At 28.7% G+C, this 26303-nt stretch overlaps 1 protein-coding gene and 1 pseudogene across 1 annotated transcript; one reads left to right on the top strand and one right to left on the bottom strand.

Moving 5' to 3' along the window:
• Window positions 1-2642: 2642 nt before the first annotated feature.
• Window positions 2643-4968, top strand: LOC111276678 (mavicyanin-like). Its single transcript, XM_022862427.2, has 2 exons — window positions 2643-2952; window positions 4389-4968. Exons 1-2 carry the CDS (start codon window positions 2775-2777, stop codon window positions 4757-4759), a joined length of 549 nt encoding a protein of 182 aa, XP_022718162.1. The 5' UTR covers window positions 2643-2774; the 3' UTR covers window positions 4760-4968.
• Window positions 4969-11102: 6134 nt separating this feature from the next.
• Window positions 11103-24764, bottom strand: LOC111307095 (sugar transport protein 8-like; annotated as a pseudogene).
• Between the last annotated feature and the right edge of the window lie 1539 nt (window positions 24765-26303).

Here is a 26303-nt window from a genome sequence, read left to right as displayed (position 1 = left end):
ATTTATGAGTTGTCAAATAGTATATTTTTGTTTAAAAAAACAAAATAAATAATTACAATTATTGTGTTTCAAAGCCTACAAATGCAATATTCAAGTGAAAAAATATAAAATCTCAATTAAAAAAAATTTTCAAATTAAAAGTAATCAACAATTACTTGATTTTCATATGTTGATTTTCATGAGGTAAAATACAAAGTAAAATTTTTTATTTAGGTCAAATGTGAGATAAATTTTTTTTTTTTTTTTGGAATCTTAAAAAACTATAAAGAGAGAAAGTTTTTATTCTGGGACTTTTGAGTACTATTGTGAATCTAAGATTATCCCTAGAAATCAAATATTTGTGAACCAAACGTAGGAATCACAATCCCACAAGTAAGATTTTGCGAAAAAATCTTATATTCATTTAAATCAAACATCTCTTAAGAGTGCTAGGTGAGTGGTATTTTAGCTGGATGCCATCTGTCCTTATGCTTATCATCCACCTTAAATAAATAGAGGAAAAAATGCAACTACAAAAGTAGTTAATCCTACTTCAATCTGGATAATATTTCTTATGTTCTAAATGTGTCACTATTTTACACTCAATAATATCGACAAGACATACCGAAGGAAATTGTGCATAATGTACAAAGTACTAGCAATGAAATTTTAAAAATTTTCAATTCCTCAAAACCAAGTTCAATCAACAAGATCATACAAACTTGATATTTACTTTTGATTAGAAGTATATTACCTCTTGTGCCGATTTTTCTTAACACCAAGCAAATAAGATCACAGAATTTGTTTTAGCAAGCCAAGAGCTGTCTAAACGTACAACCTTTAATGGTGATCCACACAAACAATTATAAAAAAACTTTTACAAAAATGTGAGAAACAAAACCAATATTCTAACTAGTGAGTATTATAAAACCCTCTCTTTACTTTTTCTCAAGTTTGTTTTCAACACGAGATGAAAGTGTATCTTTTATTCTTCTTAGAAGAGGGATAGCTAATGTTCCTTATATAGAGAAGGGTTCGACTACTTTAGGGTTAACATAAGACAACTTAATTCTCAATTAATCTTTATACATGTCGATTGTTATAACAAGTAGACATTGCATCTTTTGTTAATTCTTTTACCTTTGGGTTTAATCCAATCCAAATTAAGTCCAATTTAATTTGTCTTAATTTTAATTTTTTACAATTGTCTTATTGTGTGTTACCCGTTAAATTTCTTAGCATGTTGGCATTAAACACAAACATTGTAATCCTTATGTTCGGACTTAGAGAAATCAAATCTTTTGACTTTATCTATAATTATCTAATTAGTTAATTTTATATTTATAGATCATGATTAATGCTAGCTATATTGTCAAGACTCCCAATTGCTAAAGAAAGTCAATGTGGCTTGACAGTCTATCCGTGCATGGTTTTAATGTATAATTAATATCCTTTAATTACTAAACATCTTGGCTTGAATATTAAATATGATTTAGTATCTACTCAATTTTATTCAATCATGTTAAGTCTTGTTATTGACATTAACTCACAAATAAGTTTTAAAATAATTCTAAGCTCTTATTTCACTCTAGTAAAAAATTTTTAAAGTTAATTCAATGAAAACTAATTAAAATACTCTCTTAATCACACAAGATAACGAATTCTATCTTAATTACTTCATACATTTTTATATACTTCATATACCTAACTATACCTGACTAGAGCATTTGTAATTAAAACTATGAGAAAAATAAAGTTAAAATATAACACTCATCATATAAGATCATAAGTAATATTAAATTAGAGGATCATTTATATAACCATTACATAATAATATAGCTATAGACACTATGTGAAGTATTTTCATTTTGGGTCATGTTCAATGAACTTATTCTTATAAAAAGTACTCACATATTAACTTAAGTTTACCTAAACTTTTAACTTATGAGAATGGTTGCTTGCTACTTGAGTAAGATATAACCATATGCTAATCTCAATGGCTTTTGTCAATGTCATCCTATTGATAAAATATTGACTAGGAACTTTAAGTATAGTTTTTATGAAATAAGGATCTTACAATTACAATCTCATTATAATTTTCTTACAAAAACTTTGTTTATATTTCGAAAATTTTGTCATATAAGTTTTAATATATGTATATAAGTTTAATGATAAAAAATAATTAAGATCTTTATAAGATATCAAATATCATGACAATGTTTTTCATCAAAATTGATTTGGCTTGAAAGATAACATACCAATACCTATCGGTAAGTAGATTTCACGATATTGACAAGAGAGTTGGATGAAGATTGTAAAAATCCTTTCCTGGCATAGAAATTTGGTCATATACCTCCGTTAGTATGTACTATAGTTGCAGTTATTGAATGTAAACTTATTAGATATTAATTCTTAAAAGTAATGAAAAAATTGATCTAAACTTCAAATTCAAAAAATTCAATGCTTTCATTTCTATTTGACTTTATCCCTTTAATCTCTCGATCTCATAATTAAGATCAGAGAGAACAGCCACTTTAGTTAGGATGAATCCTGTCAATTTGCAATAGGGACATGTCCATTAGCATAAATACCAAAAAGTAGGGGGTCCATAATCCCAAAGTAACTGAAAATTTAAGAAGCCCAAGCGACCAAAGTAAAGTTAGTCCAAAAGATTTATAAACACCTCCAGAGAAAGAATCCCTTGCCATCCTCACAAACCCATCGCAAACAAACACATAAATCCTCCTTTCCTTGCTCAGGGGCATAGAACACAACTAGTCAATTGCCAATTTGTCATGGGTTTTGCAGAGAGAGTCGTGGCTCAGGCTCTTCTGGTTATGATGGCTGCCTTGCTGCAGTTGTCCCATGCAGCTGTTTACAAGGTTGGAGACTCTGCTGGTTGGACCACCATTGGCAATATTGACTACAAGCAGTGGGCTGCTACTAAGACCTTCCAAGTTGGTGACATTATTCGTAAGTTTCCCTTCAGTTTTGTGCTTACTTGTGCTCCATTTTTCTTAATTGAATACCCTGTTTGCCAATGGTTTTCTGGGTATACTCTCTTATTTCCTCTACTGGGTTTTAATATTCCTTACAGTAGCTTTGTTCTTTAAAAAGCTGTTTTTACCTCTACTTTCTTCCCTTTATGGTCCACCTCTTGCAATTATTTTGTGTTAAAGCTGGTGCTGGAATTTCCACTTTTCCACGAGTGAAATTCCAAGCAATTTCCCACAAGATCTCCCTCTGATTTACATAGTTCTCTGATAAATGTTCCCTGTATGTACAGCCATAGACAACGCCTAGGATATTTTTATATCCCTGTTCTGGCTTTAGGGTACTATCCAAGACCTGATCCTTCTTTAGCCCTGGCTATGTCTGTTTGTTTCATGGTCAATTCATGACCCATTGATTTCTCCATTCATCCGTCTTACCTCAAATGGACTTGGTAGGAAACTTCTGTTGTTGATTACAGCATGGACTGGAAGACACGTGGATTCTTACAATAATACACTTAGAAATCAAGCGTACATTGTTTTTAATCGTCCCAATGGGCACCAACATCCAACAACTTGTCGGGGTCCAATAAACAATTGTGGTCCCCCAACCCACATTATTTTCTCCAAACCCCACTTTCTCTGGCCTTTCTCATTAGCTGTCACTTCACCCCATTGAAAGCTTAGCTAAAGTTTGCGATGTCTGGTAGGGTATCAAATCCATCCATTCAATGTTTGCCTAAAATTACAAAAAGTGACTTAAAAATATCTTTATCTTTCTTTTGATTCAGACACTGTTTTTTTTTTTTTTTTTATATATATATATAACTATCAGATATTTACATTCCTTTGTAAGATAGAAACACAGAAACATAGAAAACACAGTATATTTCAATCAAAATTTAGAAAGTAGTTTGTAATATATCTGATATAGAGGTATACACAAGTAACCAATAATCATAAAATTATTTTTGCTTAGAGTTGACAACTTGAGGTTATTATGAAATTTTGGGCTAATAGCAAGGTTGAAAAATAAGCTTAATTATGGGGACAAAACTTTATTATTATGCACAACATACTTTTTTGGTGGAAAAATCATGGGCCCTAGCTGTGTATTCATGCTTGATTATGTACAATAATGCCTTAAAGTTTTCAGCACAGTTCTTAAAAATATAATTGGATCCCCTAGCTGTTTGTGAAGATTCAATGACAATGGGGCTATCCGGTCTAGAATAATTCACAGAAATGAATATTGAGAGAAAGAGATAGTACTTCCCAAATTTATTCCACAAGCCAATTTAAGATTCAAGGAAAGAAATTCTACTGCTTAAGATTTTGGTACAGTTATATAGATCTGTTCTTCATTGTCACAATTTATCTAATTCTTTCAATGACACCAATGTTAATGGCATACAGATTTTGAGTACAATGCTCAGTTTCACAATGTGATGCGAGTAACCCATCCCATGTACAGGGCCTGCAATGCCTCAGCTCCTTTGGCCACCTATAACACCGGCAATGACTCCATTAACATAACCACAAAAGGCCACCACTATTTTTTCTGTGGTGTTCCTGGACACTGTCAAGCTGGACAAAAAGTTGACATCAACGTGCTTCGCTCATCTGAAACAGCTCCATCTCCAGCTCCCTCTGGACTGAGCCCTTCTTCAGTTCCTTCGGTCGGTGGGCCTGCACCATCGCCAAGCAGCGCTATCTCTTTGAGAGCTTCCAAGGGGAGTTTTAGTATGCTTGGTTTAGCAATGGCTGCTTTTACAGTTTTTGTATGAGGTTTTCATTAAACAATTTTAGTTTGGTTGTTCTATGGAATTATATTGGGGTCTTTTGGCGGACTTTAAGTAATGGTCAGTATATTTTATAATGTCATTGGTTACAGAGACATGTATTCCTCGTGAATATTAATAATTGTATAAATATGATACTGAGTAGCTACTTTATGGAAGAAGGCCTGCTAAAGTGGCACTTATTTTGGCTTTTATTATTGTTTTTTGTCTCAATAAGTTATGAACTTAAGTTCCATACGTAATAATTGAAAATATTTCTTGAAGGATTCAAAATTAAATCCATGTCCAACAATTCAATTGACTTATCAAATCAAGTCAATTATACAAAGTTAAACCAACATATACAAGAGTAATGATAGTCAAGGCTTCAAATAGCGGTTTAAAAGTAGAATAGCGGTCGTAAAATAGCGGTAGTGTCACCACCCATCATCTTTATTGGACAAAACGTGGTTGAGAATTTCATTCACGAAAAAAACGGAGTGTAATGGCCGCAAATAACGTCGTAACGGAGAATAGACGCAATAACGGACCGTTATTGTCGCTATTCCGTTCTCCTACTCACGGATCTAATAGTTCGAGAAAAAAACAAAATTTCAAGTTTTCAACCTGTAGAATAAAGCAATAAACTTGCAAAAATAAACGTAAAAGCAAAAGCAAAAAATAAAATTCAAACTCTCAGATCTGTAGTATCAAAATTAATCTGAAAATGAGATAGAAAATAGACGAATATTTCAAGTTTCAATAATTCAATCGGTACTTCGGCACCCAAATTCAAATCAGCTTCAAGTTTTTAATCAATATTCAAGATCAAATAAGGTAAGAAAAGAAAATTAAATTACTTTTTTTTTTGTAAAATTTTTGTAAAATGATGTCTGTTCTGTTGTAAGAGTCTGAGAGAGACGAACGAGGTATTCCGTAGGTATTGGGTAAGTAATAATGATAAAGAGATGCAAGAGAAAATGAGAAATTAAAAAAAAAGAGAAAAAAAAATAAAATTGTGGAAAGTGAAGCTTTGGATGCGCGAAGAAGATGAACAAAAGAAAATTCTAGAAAGTTACGTTTCTACGTTTTTAGATGGTTCAGTTACAATTAACCAAATTGAAGGACATTGGGACAAGCACGTAGGGAGGGATTGGGTGTGGTGGGGTGTTGGGGGGTGGGGAAAGATAAGGTATGGTGGGACATTTGGGGGGTGGAAAGGGATTGGGTGGGGAGAGATTAGGTGTGGTGGGGTGTTGGGGGGGTGGGGGTTGAAATTTTTATTTAATTTTGTAATTAATTTTTGAAATTTTTTTAGATAAAATTTAATTAGAGGTTTTGAAAATTTATAATTAAAAAAATAAGAGATTAATAATTTAATATAATATATATAGAGATTTTAGATGAAAAATTTTGATAAATTTTTTTGTATAAGTTAGATGAAAAATAATTAAAATTAAATATTATATTTTGATTGTGTTATATATTAATTTATAATTTTGTATCTGAATTTTAATTTTTATTTATTGTTTTGATATTTATATTATTGTCGATTCTTTTAATATTAGATTAATTCTTGGTTTTTTTGTATAATTATTGAAGATTGTATTTATTATATAATTATTGAAAGGTATTTGTGATAAAAAAATTTATATCAATTAGTGTATCAAAAAGATTAAGTTATTTAATAAATTTAGTATTTTATGATCTATTACTCTTACTAAGATTAAAAACTAAAAAATAAAAAATATAGGTTTGAAAATTTTATTAAAATATAAGTTTGAACTTTTTTAATTTTTGAAATTATTTTAGATAAAATCTAATTAGAGGGATTAAAGATTTATTATAAAAAAAATTAAGGGATTAGTAATTTAATATGATATATATAGAGATTTTAGATGAAAATTTTTGATAAATTTTTTTGTATAAGTTAGACAAAAATTAATTAAAATTAAATATTATATTTTGATTGTGTTATATATTAATTTATAATTTTGTATATGAAATTTAATAAATGTTTTTGTTGTTTTGATATTTATATTGTTGCCAATTCTTTTGATATTAGATTAATTCTTGTTATTTTTATGTAATTATTGAAGATTGTATTTATTATATAATTATTGAAAGTTATTTGTGATAAAAAAAATTTATATCTATTAGTGTATCAAAAAGATTAAGTTATTTAATAATATTCTTAAGATTAAAAACTAAAAATTAAAACATTTAGTGTAAAATCAATTTTTAATGATGCAATAAGTAATATTAATATTTCTAAATATAATTTTATTTTGTTTCTATATAAAATAGTAAGTATGCCACCACATGAAGAGTTTCCGAGTAAAGGAGTAAAGGACGCGCCAAGTGATGATATAGGTTGGCATTTTGGAACACCTGTGCCAAATACAAGAGGAAATATTTCATGTAAACTTTGTGGTAAAGCTATAAAAGGAGGAATAACACATTTCAAAGAACACATTGCTCATAAAACTGGTAATGTTGCACCATGCCCCAACATTACTGGTATGTTATATTTTTATAATTTCTTTGAAAATATTATTGTTAATTTCTTAATAAAAATTATAAAATTACATAAGCATGTGTAACTAATTTTCTCCTTTTTTTTAACTATATTATTAATAGGTATAGTAAGAGAAAGTATGATGAAACTCTTTCAAGATAGCAAATAAAAAAAAGTTGACTACAAAAGGAGAAAAAATAAATTTTTATCACAATTAAGAGAGGAAGATGATTTTGAAGGATTTATTGATGATGACATCACTACTAGACAAGCTCTGCAAGATAGTATCCAATCACAACTTGAGTGGCACAGAAGACAAGAATTCAAACAAAGAACTAGTGATTGGAGTAACATATATGAAGAGGGACGAAGCTTTCATTGTTCAATTGCTGAATATTTTGAAGAAAGAATAAGGAAATCAACTTCAAATGAGTTTGAATTTTCATTAAGGGGAACTATACCTGAATTGGTTAGAAGTAAGAGTTCAAGGCAACCAAAAGTAAGTGATTCATTTTTAAAGACATTAAGAAGAAAGATGGGTGAATCAGTATCAAAATTTTTTATATATGATCAACTTTCTTTTCAGTTAACAAATTTCCATGGTTGCATAATTTGATTCTGTGGTAGCAGAAGTTGACCAACATGTAAAACTTCTAACACCTTATGAGGTCTTAGATGTGTATTTAGAGTCTGAGTATCAACAAGTTCATGAATGGGTTAATGGATTAAAAGCTCATTAGAATGAATTGGGTGTCACTTTGATGTGTGATTGTTGGACCAATAGTTTGAATCAAAGGCATATCATTAATTTCCTTGTTTACTGTAGTAAAAGGACCATTTTTTGAAAATTTGTAGATGTCTCAAGTGTTCGTAGTAGAGATGCAAACTTTTACTACAGATTATTAGATGAAGTTGTGGAAGAAATTGGAGAAAAATACATTGTTCAAATAGGCAACACTTAAGGCCGTAGGAAAAAGACTAATGGAGAAGAGAAAGCATTTGTATTGGACAGCATGTTCAGCTCATTGTTTGGACTTGTGCCTTGAAGATATTGGGAAGAAAAAAAATGTGGTAAAGGTTTTGGATGATGTAAAGAAAGTGAATTGTTTTATATACAATCACATTTAGACTGTTAATTTGATGAAAAATTATATACACAAGGGAAGCAAATACTTCATCCTGCTCTTACCCGATTTACCACTCATTTCATACAGTTAGAAGAAATAATGAGGCAAAAGCAAGGTTTGAGAGAGATGTTTAATTCAAAGGTTAGTACTTAATAATTAGTACAACTATTTAAATTTAGCATCTTTTTATGATATCATTGTTTAAAATATTAATTTAAAATATATTACTCTAAAATTTATTGATGAATATATAGGAATTTAAAGATTCAAAATGGGGACAACAAAAATCAGGATCTGCTTATGAAGCCAAAAAAATCATTTTGGGAAAAGATTTTTAGAAAAAAGTAGGCGATATAATAAAAGTTTATGAGCCTTTAGTAAAAGTGTTGCACCTTATGGATGGTGATGAAAAGCCAACAATGGGCTTTATTTACGAGGCTGTAGATAGAGCTAAACAAGCAATTCAGCAAAATTGTCGTTATTCTACTGAATATGAAAAGATTATTGATAATAGATGGAGTTGCATGCACTCTAACTTACATTCAGCTAGTAAGTAAACCAAGAATATAGATGGTATTTAAAAAATATGTTTATTTTTTATACTTAAATTGTTTATATATTTATTTTTATTACTTTAGTATAATATTGTTATGAATTATGTTTAGGTTACTATCTAAATCCATAATTTCAATTTGGAGTGGAACATTCTGCAAATGTATTTAAAGAAACATTAGAAGGTATAAAAATAGTTATTGAAAGATTAAAACCTTTGATAGATACTCAAATCAGGATGATTAATCAGGTTAGTATTTAATACTATTTTATAACTTTAACATTTATTTTATGTATTACAAATTGAATTATTTTTTATTTATTCATTTATTATTGTATTTTCAATCGATGTGGTTATTATTATTTCGAGACAAGCATGAAACATTTGGTACTCCACAGGCACAAAGAGCTTAGAAGCAAATGAATCTAGGTAAATAGTAAATTAAATAATTATAATTTATTTATATTATTTAATTGTATAGCATATTCGTATTTAATTTAAATAATTTTATACAGCTGAGTGGTGGATGATATATGGCACTTGTGTTCCTGAATTACAAAAACTAGCAATCAAAATGCTTAGTCACACAATATCTACATTAAATTATGAACGTAATTATAGCATATTTAGCTATATTCACACCAAAGCAAGAAACACATTGAAGTTTGAAAGACTTCAGAAACTTGTATATACCTATTATAATATAAGGCTTAGGATGAGATATCAAAAAAGAATGAGCATTGATGAGATAAATAATAGTTTTAATCCTATTAGCCTTGACCATATTTTTGAAGATGATGATCCACTAATAGAATGGCTGCAAGAGAAAAAAAATCCTCTGTTAGATGGTCAAAACTCTGATTGGTTGCCTGCAGGTAATTCTGATAATGAAATGAATGTGAAACAATCACACCAATCTCAAGAAAAGAATGTGTCTCATTCAAGTTCAAGTCCAACACCAAGTCAGAGTGATGATGGTGGTGGTTTAAGTCCAGATGATGATGGTGGTGGTTTAAGTCCAGATGATGATGATGGTGATGGTGATGGGATGAATTTTAGTGATAATATGAATATAAATCGACCTTACAGCCCACTTGGAAGAGAATTTGGGCTTGCTGCTACTGGTGGACTTTTCATTAATATGCCAAAATATGGAGTAAATCCATTTGCTGAATCTAGTGAAGGTCAAAGTGCACGTACAGCTCGATCAAAAGGAAAAGCCATGAAGAACCACTATGATATTTCTAGAGGTTCTTTATCTTCAGGTAGGAGACCAAATTCTAGTAACTTTGAGTATAGTGAATCATCTGCTAGTACTCAAGGACATTACTATCCATCGGAACAACTTAATTTTTAACATCCACCTCCATATGGTTATTATCCACCTCAAATGTATCCTCCACCTCTTTAAATGTATCCTCCACCTTAAATGTATCATTTACCACAAATGTATCCCCACCATAAATGTATCATCCTCAAATATATCCTCTACCTCAAATGTTTCAAGAACAAAGGCCTCAGGGATAGAGATAGAGTCAACTTGGCTCTTAAAGTGAAGATAGAAAATTTGATCCTCCTCGTCATTCTACCATGTGGTAAAATTTGAAATATATATCAATAATTGTAGTTGATGGAATTTGAAATTATTATATTTTTAAGTTTTTAATTTTATTAAATATAGATACTTAGTATTTAACATATTATGTTTTGTTAATATTTGATTAGTCTAGAATTAATATTGAATATAAACTTGGCCAAGAAAAAATTTATGGATAAACCAAATATGAATGCTTTTTATAATCTAAATAAAATTGTGAATAATTTTTTTAAAAAATAAAAAAATAGAGTGTCATAAACTATTTTTAAAATCATTGAATAAGAGTTTTTATAATTATAATTATAATTATTACATTTTATAATAAATTATGCAAAAAAAAAAAATCACGACTGCTATGATCGCAATGATCTCCGTTATATCTGAAAATGCAATAAAAGCAACACGACAAAAAACGTGATCGTGATCGCTATTTAAATCCCTGATGATAGTAACATCACTACCTTCATGCCATTATGCCATCTTTAAATTTGTTGGCTTTGAGCTTCTGCATCTTCATCACCAACTATGAACAATTTTCAAATAGGTTGTTTATTCTAGACTCTCTCAACCATGGCATCAATGGGCACGTTCTTCATCTCTAGCAATAGGAACAACACAAATATTCCCATGACAAATATCTAGGCGGCAAAGAAGAAATATATGAAGGCACGTAAATGACACATCATTGATAAGAATGCTTGAGCTATGATGAAGGTGAATAGCATGTTAGAGCTGACTGTAAATGCGAATCCTGTTATTCTTGTCTCCAGAAGGAATGTTTCACTCGGAATCAGCCAACCAAGAGGACCAAACAAAGGCCATAACAAACAGAAAAACCAGTGCCACAACAAAAGCTGCTTGGTTTTTTGTTAATGAGTCAGTGGAGTGCAAGTGAAGTAAAAGAATTGTTCCAGTTGCAGTCTGCATCAAATAACTTTCTATCACAGTTCTACATAAAATTTTTTGTAAATCTTAATCTTCAATATATTAAAACTGATGCATATCTGGCTTATAAACATCTGAATACAGGCTTGTAGAAGTAGTTTCTGCCTACCAATCTTATCAACTGCATAGACTGATAACATTTACGGCTCCAGTAATCATGGAGGACAACAAGGAAGCATTATTCTTGAATCCAACAATTTGAAACAAGAAAGAAGCATAAAATATGATGGCATTGATTCCTGTAAACTACTGAAAAACTTGAAGCATGATACCTATAATTAGAGGGAGCATGCTGGAGCGTTTCATGAGCTTCCTATATGGATGTTTCACTTCCTGGGCAATTTTACTAACCCTAGCAATTTGCTCAAACTCAGCATCAACTTAGTCGACACCCCAAATGTTTTTCAGTGTTTTGTGTCCCTTAGACTCTTTTGCACGCTCGACCAGGCTGACAGGTGTTTCTGTGATGATCAAAGAACCTATGAACAACATGGTGGCTGGTGTGCCTGCAAGCCCTAAAGACATTCTCCATCCATAAAGGTGCATATTTGATGCACAGTAGTTCACCAGATTTGCAAAGAATATCCCTATGGTTACAAAAAGTTGAAAAAGAATGCTCACAGCTCCACGATGCTCGACTGGGCCACCACTAGGGTTTAGGTCTTTAGTGTTGTTTTTTTTTTAATGTTAATGACGTTTATAAATGTCACTAAAAGATTTATGGCCTTTGCCAAAAATGCTATTAAAAGCGTTTGTTATACCCGCGTCGGAGAAAATAATCGTGTTTTATAAGAAACGCTGCTAATTTATTAGCGTTTGTAAGCACAATCGTTGCTAATTTAATGATGTTTGTATCAGATAAAGACCGTTAATTTAGTAGTGTTTGTATCATAAAATGTCGCTCTATTTAACGACATTTGTAAGGGCAATTATCGCTAAATTATGGGCATTTGTATCAGAAAAACGTTGCTAAATTTAAAATTTAATAGTGTTTTTTAACACAAATACAGCGAAATTAAGAAATTTATTTTTAAAATTTTTTTTAATATTTATTATTATCATTAAATAAAAATGTTAAAAAAAATAAAAACAAACTTAAATTCATAAACCAAATATTATAAATACATAATTTGTTTAAATATGCATGTAACACTAAGTTTAATAATACATGCAATAACATTCAAATTATTTTAGTACATTGACCAAAAAATTTAAAATGTATGAAATTGATGATTGCATAGATTTGAAATACTATCATTTGATGAAGGATTTTTTCCACTTTGGTCACTAGTGTGCTTAAGAATCTACTAAATAATATCATACAAGTTTTAACACTTAATAATAAGCTAATTTTTATATTAAAAAATATAAATAGTTACTAAATATAATACCTGAGTTGGTGAACCACCTAGATTAGTTCCTGAAAATTGTTGTTGCACAAAATTCATAAGAGTATCAAATCAATCATGCAACTGCTGAAATTTTGTATGCTCTTATCCATTCTAGCACGTTCTTTTTCAATTTTAGCATGCTCATGTTCTCTTTCTACTTCAATTTCTTGGAAAAGTTGTTGCATAGTTTGCAACTCTTCTTTCAATATGAAAATGTCCCACGAAGATTGACTTCTTGAGAATGTAAATTGCTGAGAGCTACATCCATAGTAGCCAGATGGTGTTAGAACCAATTCAAGGCCTCAGACCCGTTCATGTCTTTTTTTTTTTTCTAGCAATTTCTGTGAAAATCTAATTTTTCAATTCTTCCATGTTGACTCAACCATTAGATGCTACTTCAATCTTAGCAGCCATTTTCTTTTTCACTTTCTCTTATAAATTAATAAGATAAAACTATCAAGTTTAATGGTTAATCCAAAATATGTTTAAAATAGTAAATATTTACTTTATGTATAAAATAAATGTAACAAATTACTACAATTTCTTGTGTTTCAACATTCAGGTAAAATCTATCTTTTTTTGTGTGGGTTAATTGAAAAAGTTTCACACATTCAATTTTGTACCCATTTCAATCTCCTATATAAAAATATATGTTATTGTTAAATACAAATCAACCGTAACTTATTCATGCATATCAAGCCTGTCAACCAAGTTAAAAATTTTGAATAAGTTTAATATCATGTATTTAATCTATCTAAATTGTTAAAATAGAAAAATAACTATAAAATTATATTTTTGCCCTTTAACAGCACAAAAATCTTAAAACAAATGTAAACAAAAAAAACATTTTAGCCTTTCACATATATCTTTCATGGAAACAAAATTCAATCATTTAGACAAGTTTAATATCATGCATTGAAGCTATTCAAACTGTTAAAACAGAATAATAACATTAACTTTGTATTTTTGCCTTTTAATGGCCAAAAAAGTCCTAAACAGAGGTAAACAACAACTTTTTCACATATATCAACTACGAAAACCAAGTGCAATCATTCAAAAAAGTTTAACACCATGTATTGAAGCTATCCAAACTGTTAAAATAGAATAATAATAGTAAATTTGTATTTTTTCCTTTTAACGGCACGAAAAATCTTAAACAAAGGTAAACAACAGCTTTTTCACATATATTAACCGCGGAAACCAAGTTCAATCATTTAAAAAAGTTTAATATCATGTATTAAAGCCATCCAAACTGTTAAAATAACTTTTTCACATATATCAACCATGAAAACCAAGTTCAATCATTTGAAAAAGTTTAATATCATGTATTAAAGCCATACTAACTACTAAAATATAATAATAACACAAATTTGTAATTTTGCCTTTTAACAGCAAAAATAGTTATAAATAGACGTAAACAATAACTTTTTCACACATATCAACCTTAGAAATCAAGTTCAATCATTCGGACAAATTTAATATCATGTATTGAAGCTATCCAAACTGTTAAAATAGAACAATAATATCAAATTTGCATTTTACCTTTTAACGGCATAAAAAGTCCTAAACAGACATAAACGTTAGCTTTTTCACACATATCAATTGTGGAAACCAAGTTCAATTATTCTGACAAGTTTAATATCATGTATTGAAGCTATGAAAACTATTAAAATAGAACAATAACAATAAATTTGCATTTTTGCCTCTTAACAACACAAAAAGTCTCAAACAAATGTAAACAATAACTTTTTCACACATATCAATTGTGAAAACCAAGTTCAATCATTTGGACAAGTTTAATATCATGTATTAGAGCTATCCAAACTGTTAAAATAGAACAATAATAGCAAATTTATATTTTTACCTATTAACGATAGAAAAAGTCCTAAATAGACATAATCAATAACTTTTTCATATATATCAACTGTGAAAACTAAGTTCAATAATTTGGATAAGTTTAATATTATATATTGAAACTATTAAAACTTTTAAAATAGAACAATAACTGTAAATTTGCATTTTTACCTTTTAATGGCACAAAAAGTTGTAAATAGACATATATTGCAAATTACGACACATATATCAACAATGAAAACCAAGTTCATTCATTTGGAGAAGTTTAATATCATAAACTTACTATTTCTTTTTGCTTTCTTGCAAAACGTTTTGATCGACTTGTATGGCCATATTTCTGTTTCTTTTTGCTACCAATCTCAATCTTTTTTTTTTCCTATCATAAGAAATAATTGCATATATAGTAAAAATACAAATATTACCAACTTAAATCATAAAATACCTTTATTATTAAACCTAATATTAAAAGTTATAAATTAGTACCTCTTTTTTTCTTGAGAATCAAAATCTAACTAATTGTTCATATTGTCACCTAATCACATTACATGGTACATTTTTCATCGTGGCCTTTACAGTAGTATTTCGATCAAATACTTTTTCTTCAAATTATGCTTATAATCTTTATATTTATTTCCCAATGGCTATAACATAAATGAAGTTGGTATTTCAAGTACAAGTCTTGACTTTAATAATACAAAAAAAAGTTTTAATCAATAAACCAAATTTAAAATAATTAATTTTTATATGTAATTAATTATACTAATACCTCAATAAACAGCCTTAACTTCTAATAGAACTTTATGCCATGTTTCATAATGAACATGCAATTTCATTCCATTACGAGCAATCATGCCTAGAAATCCAGCCAACAATTGAGAATCTTCACCAATTAGTTACCTATCAGAGTTTGCAGACACTACAATATGCTCGTTTGGAGGTAGTGCTAACAATTCCTTTAAAGTTGTCCGGCCTCTGGTCCTCCGTTAACCATTGTTATCAACTGCAAAAAATAAAAAATCAATTTGTAAATTATCAATACTTTAATCATTATAATCAAAATCTAAATATGGGGTTTATGATACTTGCATTTAAATTAAAAGTAGAATCAATTGACAGGATACTATCTAAACTTGGACCTCTCGTATTGCCAAATCCAATATCAGTTAAAGGGTTAAAAGTGACTGAGTTAGAATCGATAGTACATACATTCCCCTTCAAAGGATTCAGTTAATAGCCAATATCAACAGGTGCCATAGATAGTTCTAAACTAATATCTCTGATATGTATTCTTTTTAATCTACTTTTTCGTATTGCAGCTTAGCTGCATCATAAAAGTAAATATAAAAAAGAATGTAAAGAACATATATAAAGACATTGAGAAGTTAAGAAATCATAACCAATAATATATAAAGAACATATCGATTTAATTAAATTAAAAGATAATGTATGATTTACAATACAATAAATATAGAAAAGCAAATGTGACATAAATTACATATAAGCATTTATTACATTATGTTTTAAACACTTGAATTACAAAATATGGATGATCCATCATGGTTTATAAATGTTTCCATGAAAATATAATTAACATATCCTGAGACAATTCCCATACAAATTGCATGTTCCAAAACAACTTCATGCATTTGCCAATCGATATTAGCACACTTCAAACATGAGCATAATATCATATTATATTCACTTGTATTCTTAAATGAAAAATTAAGAAAACTTTTCACTCTATCTCAGTACTCTTAACTTAATCTTGACTTCCAACTCTTATCCATTTAGTGCTTGCTACATGATCAGACCAAACTTATATAAATAAATTATAGGAAAATGAACATTTCAAATATTTAATTATATTATGTATCAAACCAAAAATAATAACCAGACCAGTACTTATAGAAGACCAGAACAATAAAGCAGTTTTACACACTACGACAATATCAGTCGAAGGATCTCCTCATAATACTTGAACGATTTCTCAATTTCTTTAACCATAGGTATGAAGCACCATAAGAAGTTACCTTGACAACTTTATTCAGCTTATCCCTGATAATTTGTAATAGATGGGAAAAGTCATCATCCCATTTATAAAATTTCAACTCCTTATTGTCAAGTATTTTCTCAATTGCTTGATATAAAGTATTTATAACTCTGCTGCTAACCTAGACATTAGGCTAGAGTATTTGTATTTGGGATTGAAATAAGGTAAATCTGGTCTAGAGAAAACCTAAAAAAAAAATGAAAATAAAGGGAAATGGAAGGGGATAATGGGTTCTAAATGGGTATTTGAGAAAGATAGGTTTTGGAGAAAAATTTTAAACTAAAAATTATAATGAAAATTGCAAAAGCTAAAGGAATAGTAGAATAAAGTAAAAGCTAAAATAAATAATGAAAGAATAGTAGCAATAGGGTTTTAAAAGACAAAGCTTGAATGGTAAAAGCTGAAGAAAACGGAAAGTAAATTGTAGTTGGTTAGGAAAGAGAAATAGTAGATTAATAAAACTGAAGCTTGGAGTTAGGGATTCAAAATGCTAAGTTTGGGGACAGTTTTAGTGGAGTTTATAAGACAAACACCCATAAATCTGAAAAATAAAGGTGTTTTCAACAAACAAACGCCACTAACTTTTAATGTTTTGAGTTCGAAGGAGTTTTAAGAAATTACATTTACCATTATTAAAAATTACAAAATTATTTAGTGGGCGATTGATTCTAATTTCTATAAGAGTATTATTCAAGGTGATTTTTTTAAAGGTACTCTCAATAATCCTTTTCTATTTTTTGGAAAGATTATTGAAGGTGTTTTTCGCCAGAAAACACATTGAATAATCTCTTACAAAAAATTGAATGAGGTTATTCAATATGTTTCTGGCCAAAAATACCTTCAATAATACTTTTTAAGTTTTTAGGGGATTATTGAAGACGTTTCAGGTAGAAAATGCCTTTAATAATCCCTTTAAATTTTGTCGAAGATATTATTGAAGGTGTGTTTGATTAAAAACATCTTTAATAATCCCCTCTAATTTTTTTTAAAAAATTATTGAAGGTGTTTTTTTTATAATCCTATCCATTTTTATTAGGGGATTATTCAAGGCGTTTTCTACCAAAAACACCTTCAATAATCCCCTTAAATTTTGACGAGAAGATTATTGAAGGCATTTTTAACTTAAAACACATTCAATAATCTCTTTTAATTTTTTAAAAGGAAATATTAAAGGTGTTTCTAAGCAAAAACGTCTTGACTAATCCCAAATAAAAAAAATCACAATTTATTGAAGGCTTTTTTTTTATATAGAAAATGCCTTGAATAATCTTTTCTAAAAAATTGGACGGGATTATTGAAGATATTTTTAACAAAAAACACCTTGAATAATCCCCTGGTAAAAATGAAAGGGATTATTGAAGGCATTTTCTACAAAAGAACACCTTTAATAATTTCTTATAAAAAATTGAAGCGGATTATTAAAGGCGTTTCTAGTAAAAAATACCTTCAATAATCTTCTCGTCAAAATTTAAAGGGATTATTGAATGTATTTTTTTTTTTTGTAAAACACCTTTAATAATCCCTTGATAAAAATGGAATAGATTATTGAAGGCCTTTTTTTTTTTGTAAAACGCCTTGAATAATCCCCTGATAAAAATGGAAAGGATTATTGAAGGCATTTTTTTGCAAAAAATGCCTTCATTAATTTTTTGTAAAAAATTGGTAGGGATTATTGAAGGTGTTTTTAGTCAAAAACACCTTTAATAATCTCATCGTCAAAATTTAGAGGGATTATTGAAGGTTTTTTTTTAGAAAATATCTGAAATAATCCTTGATAAAAATGGAGAGGATTACTGAAGGCGTTTTCTATAAAAAAACACCTTCAATAATTTTTTTTTAAATTAAGAAGATTATTAAAGGTTTTTTTTTTTGTAAAATGCTTTTACTGATCATTTTTTATATTCATTCCCATCTTGAACTTTGGAATCCCAAATTGCTATTACAGAGAATGGTTAAAAGCTACATTGCAACCAAACCAAAACCCCTAAACCCATATAGTTTGCCTTTTGGTTTCTTTATCTCTCTCATCATAGCTGACCTTTAATAATTCAATGCCACGCACCTCTATGTTTATCCGTATGTCTTTATTTTATTTGGTTTTTGTATTATTTTTCTTCAATATAGGTATTTTTTTTTCATTCCTTACTATATATATTTTTTATTCATTCCACCGTCACCTTAATCATCTGAGCACCTTTCATTTCATGTATGGTGTTTTGTGTAGTTTGGTGTAAATATTGTGGTTTGCTGAATGGTATTGTGAAAATTATGTGTATTTTTTCACTCATCATTTGTTTTGCATGAAACTCTTATTTAAGGTGAGAATCATAGTATGGCTTGTACTAGTAAAATATTATGGGTTTGAGGATGATTTATGTATATTGGTGTAGTAAATATAGTATGATATTGTTTGTATTTTATTATGTACTGTGTAAAATTTAAAGAAACAATTTGGTGTATTTCATATAATTATGATCAAAATCACAAGTATTATGAAATTCGAACAACATACTTCTCTTGCTACTAAACATGAAGAAGACACACCTGTAGGCCAAAAAAAAAAAAAGAAAGGTGATAACATAAACAAATTCGAGTGACTGACATGAAAATTCACATCAACTTCAATTAAAGTGGGTAGCTTGTGTCTAATGGAACTGCCAAGTTAGCTACTCATATTGGCTAAGTCGTCTTTAGTAGCATTTCAATAATATACCATAATTGGTGACGAGTTCTTGATGATCTAAAAGATTGTATATAGGAGTCAATTGTAGTATGTTTATTCAACTATTTCATAAAATTTGTTAAATGGTTATTTAATTAAAATTTAATGTATTCATACTAATTGTGTTAAACTTTTTACGAATGATTCAACGTCTCAATTGAGTGTAAAAAGCTTATGTTACAATCGGTTGGGAAAGCATTCAAAGACTTTTAGATTGACAACCTAATATATTTTATCGTTCGCTAATCAGGGTGATGTATTGGCTGTTCCACCTACATCATATATAGATGTTATAAGTTATAACGATTGGATGATTTTTGTTCGAGATTGACTATCAGATGATTTCACGGTATACATACCCATTACAAAAAATTATTTTTAAGATTTTATGTAATATATTCTATATCTTAATATGTGATTTACGTAATTTCTTTCTTTTCTAGAAAATCAAAGAAAAACAAAAGAACATTCGGGCAAAACAAGTATATCACCATCGGACATTGAGAAAGGGTTATACAAATGTCAAGTATGAGCTTGTAAGTATTCACATACTTGTTTTATACTCATAAATGAATATTTATGAACATTCGTTTAATAGATTCTAATTCTTATATTACAGTAATTTATTAGGAATTCGCTAGCTTTGGCATTGAAGTTTTCAAATGGAATGTGTGAAAACAAGGACTTTTATGGAATGATGAATCATTTGTAGATAAAGCAACTGAAGAAATGGCTAAAAAGACTGTATGTATAACTGCTCATTATATCATGTATAATTGGCTTTGTGCTTGTATGAATGACTCTATACTTGCATAGATTTGTTATTATGACCCATCTTATTATTGTCTTTTAGGATGATTATGCTATTAAATTTAATTCCGATGAATTGGCAACCCACTATGGCAAAGATCCCTTGTCTTTAGCATTAGGAGCGAAAAAAAGACATGGTCGAGTTTATAGGGTTAGTAAATTTGTGTCGCCATCAAAGTCTTTCAGTAATCGACCGAAAATCCCTCAAATGACGAATACATAATATGAAGCAATCATTGAGCAACAACAGCAAAGACTTGATGATCAAGAGTAATGCTTGAATGAGTAACAGAGACAAATAACCTATAGATTCAAATTCATTGACTCGAATATCATTAGTGAGCAGAATGGCACAATCATTTTTCATGCTTGTTATGTGATTCAATGCATGAAAAAATGGGTTGATTATTATTTGCTCTCGTATAATGCTGTGTAAATTATATTCATACTAATAATTATTCCAATCTTTCCAAAATCTGAGATGATGCCTAATCTGAGTATATCATTCTTATTATTTTGTAATCGTCATAGGCAGCTTATTGTGATTGATACAAATTCCTTTATGCCATACTTATTTTATTCTGCTCAACTAATAGAGATGCCTAACTCCAATATTAAAAATTTTATCAAGAGGTATTACATGTTATTATATTATCTTCTATTTCTTTATAATTACTTTTATTTTTGTATTGAGTAATTTTTTTCTTTTCAATTTAGGGTAATGTTTACGGTTGATAAAAAAGCAAAGATAGATTGGGTGCTATTATCAGTAAATATAAAATTTATTCTTTTATACTGAGTTTATTTAGATACATTTTTTTCTAAACCCATTAAATTTATTTTTTAGGTACTTCGTCAACTAGGTATATTGAAAGTGGATATTATGTCCTTCGTTTTATGAAGGAGATAGTATTATATAATTTTATGACCACAACATTCAAGGTTAGTATTAATTTCATAAAATCATTATATCTTAAAAAAAAAAAAGCTAAATTATGTTCTCATTTATTAACATTTACTTTTGATTTTTTTTTAGTGGAAGAGTAAAGGAAGCTTTATGATAAATGAACTTGATGAAGTCCATAAAGAGTGATATGAGTATGTATTATCGTCTGCTAAATCTTGAGGTTGGAGATTGTTAGTTGGGTGTAAATATATGCATTTCATTTGTTATAATGCTTTTAACATGCATGTTGAATGGATAATTTAAGTTTCTAGATTAGGGTATTGGTTTAATATTATTGGCTTATATTTGTTTTGTATCAATTGGTAGCTTATTGAATACACATATATTGAGTACGATTATTTAAAAAAAGTATATTTATATGGCAACATTATTAGTTTTAAATTCGGATGTATGGTTAATTTATTGAAATACTACAATGTTCGTAATGTAAATTCCAAAATGTAATTTGTAGTATCACATATATAAACCAAATGTTTTCTAGGCATAAACCTACAACTGACTTCTCTTTCCAATGTTTTGGGGGGATTATTCAAGGCATTTTTGAGGGATAGTCTACAAAATTGAACTTTGACACTAATCTTCCATTTTCTTATAGTGAGCTATCTTTGACAGGAGCAATGGAATAGCCTACAGAATCACTCAACAATTAAACATACAATAATGCATCTAACATATTTTAAAGATAGGATGAATTGAACTTTGAACCATTTCAGGGATAAATTTTATTCAGTACCAACTATTAATCATGCCTCATTGCCAAAGCCAACACCGATACCAAAGAGAATCCTCTCAATAATCAGCATCTAGAGGTCCTGAGTGGTAGCACTTAAAGCAGCTTTCGCAAGAAAAAATGTAGAAGCCACTAAAATTGTAGGCTTTCAACCAAATTTGGTGCAAAGCTTTGATGTAGCAAAGGTTGAAACAAGAGTAGCTAGGTATAGTGAAGACATGAAAGCTTGAAGATCTTGATAATCATATTTGCAATAATTGTTCTCTCTAGCATGCTTCTTTCTTTCATGGACTTTCGAAAAGAATTTAACCAATAAGTCATCCATGGCTCTTACTCCTCTTGCATTTAATCCAAATACAAATTCATATAATCAAAAAATGTTATCCAAAGTTTAATGAGAACTATCATGCCTTGAAACCAAGATGTAATATGACTATATTACCTTGAAATAAAATCCCAAAGAAATACGAAGCTTTCTTTTTTAACAATTCTAAATTTTTTTGATAAAATAATCTGCTAAGTAAAATTCATATATTTATTCCAACTAATGATAAATATCTATATATCCAAATGTAAACTAATAAAAATACAAAACTATTTTGTAAGATCTCACTAACCAACATTGTTTCCAATGCCCAAGTAATCTTTTCAATTTGATCCTTTAGCTTTTTTTAAGATTAAGCAAACTTACTATTTTAATCATTTGTAAAGAAAAAGTAAAAGGGGAATGAGCAAACCATAGCTCAATAAGTATAGGCTCTCACACTTTACTGAATCAAGTATCGTTTTCGTACATATCATATAGATCATTCAAAATATTCATCAAATCATAATGTCAAAACATTTCAAAAATCATCATTATATCAAACATTTTGTAGATCATAAATCAATATCAAAACATGTCAATTTATCAATTATAAACCATAAATCACGATCAAATACATATTTCATACAAATTATGGATCAATCTTTAAAATCATCATAAATCATCATTATCATTTGTCTATCGTTAACTATAGCCACTGCTATAATCTGTGACATTGGTTGTATCTACAAGTTCATTATTATGATCATTGCTAACTATTATAACCTATTAACAGGGCCTTATCCTAACTACTATAACCCATTAGTAGGGTTATATGATTATATCTATGTTAACTACTATTACCCATTAGCCAGGGCTGTATAACTAATTTTAGTGTCGATGATTTCACTTTCTAAGGATGTAAAAATGTAGCTATCATAAAATCGTTTGTTGAAACATAAATAATTTTTTCATTTCATTCATAAGCATGATCCATCATTTACATAGTAAAAACACAAAATAATCATATGCTTGATTCTATTTTCATATATTGAAAATAAAGAAATAAAACATTTACTTATTTAGAAATATACATATATACATAAGTTTGAAAAAAAAGTAAAGTGTGTGAGATTCTGCTTACCTCATTTTGATTCCACCACTTAGTTTTTCCCTTAAAATAATTAATGATCTATTCAAGATCATTTCAACATATTAGAAATTAATCAATTTTTTTTGAGACCATATATACTAAAACAACTGAGTTATACAAAAGTTAACTCAACAAACTAATACTAGCAGCCCGATCTCATTTTATTAAAATGATCACATCTTAATATATCCAAATTAAAATTAAGATCTCTTCAATGCAGTAGAAACTAAACTTGATAAACTTTCTAATAATATATGGCCCACTTTGTGGGGATGGCAACAAGTCAAAGCAACTTTTTTACATCTTAATTATATAATTTTAATTTAGTATAGTATTCATAACAATATTAATTTTTAATTTAACTTACATCTCAATTATATAAAAATACAATATTTTTATAAATTCATATCTTAAATTAAAGTATTAAATAATAATTTTATTAATATATACAAATATATAAATATAAACTTAAATGAATAATAAAATATAATTATATATATATATATCAAAGCAGGTTAAGATGAAGTACCCTTAAACTCGCTTCTAATTTGACTTCAATTTTCTTAAAGAATATTGACCCATCTTTAATGCAACCTCAGATTTAAAAAAAAAAAAAAGAACTTGAAACTTATTAGGGTGAATTGGAACCATCGAGTAGTATTTTTATATTTTATATAATAAAAATTAAAGAAATAATTGAAATGAAATATTCCTTAATTTATATGAAATATTCTATTTTTATTCATAAATGACTAGAATTGCATAAAAAAAATATGATCGTAAAATTGTATAAAAAAATAGAATGGTAAATATGTAATCCCTAATCAAGTACCATAGCAAATTTGACAAATTTTCATTATTATTATTATTTGTTATTTTATATTATTAAAATTTAATTTATGAAATTATGATTACAGAAATTAAAAATCCAGTAACTTATTTCACGACTTCCTTGTTAGCATATGAATTGAGAATAAGAAAAATCATGGCTACTTCTGTTCACTGTATGTCCAATTTCCACAATTTTTTCTCATTCTTATCATGTATGTAACATAAATATTTCACCACAAGTAACATTATTTTTAATAACTAATTTTATGTTAAAAATACAAAGAAAATGAATCAATTAACTCGTAAAGTTGCAAGTAGGATGTATAAAAGGAAAGAAAAAAGTAAACCTGAAATTCCAATGTCGTAACCAAACATAAGGCCACCAAAAGCTGCAGGAATCCAACATACTACAACATAAAGAGTGATCTTTGATGGATAGTTCTTAGTTTGTGCACTCATATTTTTTACCTTCTCCCTCCGATGTGCCACTACCAACCAAACCCCAAAGTATCCCAAAACTGAAAAAAAAAGTTTTATTTGTAGCAATTGAAGAAGGAAGTACTTTTTAATTTATTTAATTTGGATTATAAATTATTATAGAAATATAAAATTAATCGAATTAATAATGACAAGAATTATTAGACCAAATAGCCTTAAATCCAATTAAATCAGTAAAAGCAAAATCAAACATTTAATCAATCATACAAGAGATAACAATTTAACTTAGTTCAGCCCAACTGGCTTACGTCCACGGATGAGATACAAGATCTACTAGTTGTAAAGAATTACAAACATACATTAAATCAATCTCACTAAATAATCAATACCCATAAGCTCTCTCAATTTCATTTAATCTTATAGGGTATTTTCAAATCCAAAGAAACACAAACCCATATACACTTATGCACTTATACCTATGTAAACTATCTCAGTCTCTTCTAGTTCACTCCTAAACATAACATTCATGCACACCCAAGTAGTCTTATGGGTTATCTGTTCTATAAAACTCTATAACTCTCTTACATCTTTTTCTTATACCTAACCCTGTAAAGATTTTACTTATTTATAAGCATACAAACTTGCCTATTAAGAATTTTTTTTCCTTTTAGAATTATTCTTTTGCAAGTCAAACTTACCTATTAAGAATATTTTTTTTCTTACAGTTATTCTTTTGCAAGTATTTTTATCCATCAAGTAATATTTAGCCAATCTTAAATAAATCTCTTATGGGATTTGAGTCATTATTCCCAACAATCTTCTCCTTGACTCAAATTTTATCAAATCATCTATATTCATGCTAGACATGCTTGGCTCCACCTGTAATGGAAGTGTCACAATCATCTTCTCTTGTATCTCTTCACGCTTCACTCAAATCAATCTTTAATTTTTAAAAATTGAACTCGAACTCTTCTAGACTTGCCTCTACACATGTCTTGAACCATGCTTTGATACCACTTGCTAGATAAAATAGCCTCAAATACAATCAAACCATCAGAAACAAAATCAAATAATTAATTAATCATACAAGAGATAACAATTTAACGTGATTTGACCCAACTGACTTACGTCTAAGATGACAAATAAGATTCACTAGTTGTAAAAAATTACAAACATGCATCAAATCAATCTCACTAAATAATCAATGCCCATAAGCTCTCTTAATCTTCTTTACTCCTATAGAGTATTTTCAACCTAAACAAACACAAACCCATATATACTTATACACCCAGACCTATGTGAACCATCTTAGTCTCCTCTGGTTTACTCATAAACATAACATTCATGCATACCCAAGTAATCTTATGGGCTATCTATCCTATAAACTCTATAACTTTCTTACATATTTTTCTCATACCTAATCTTATAGAGACTTCATCTATTCATAAGCATACAAACTTGCCTATTATGAATTTTTTTTCTTTTATAATTTTTCTTCTACAAGTCAAACTTGTTTATTAAAATTTTTTTTCTTTTTTAGAATTCTTCTTTTGCAAGTCT

This window comes from Durio zibethinus, chromosome 22 (genome assembly GCF_047325235.1).
Source record: "Durio zibethinus cultivar Kanyao isolate XHJ-2024 chromosome 22, ASM4732523v1, whole genome shotgun sequence".
Taxonomy (NCBI): Eukaryota; Viridiplantae; Streptophyta; class Magnoliopsida; order Malvales; family Malvaceae; genus Durio; species Durio zibethinus.
Note: the sequence above shows the minus strand (reverse complement) of the source record. Positions and strands in the feature narration are given on the sequence as shown.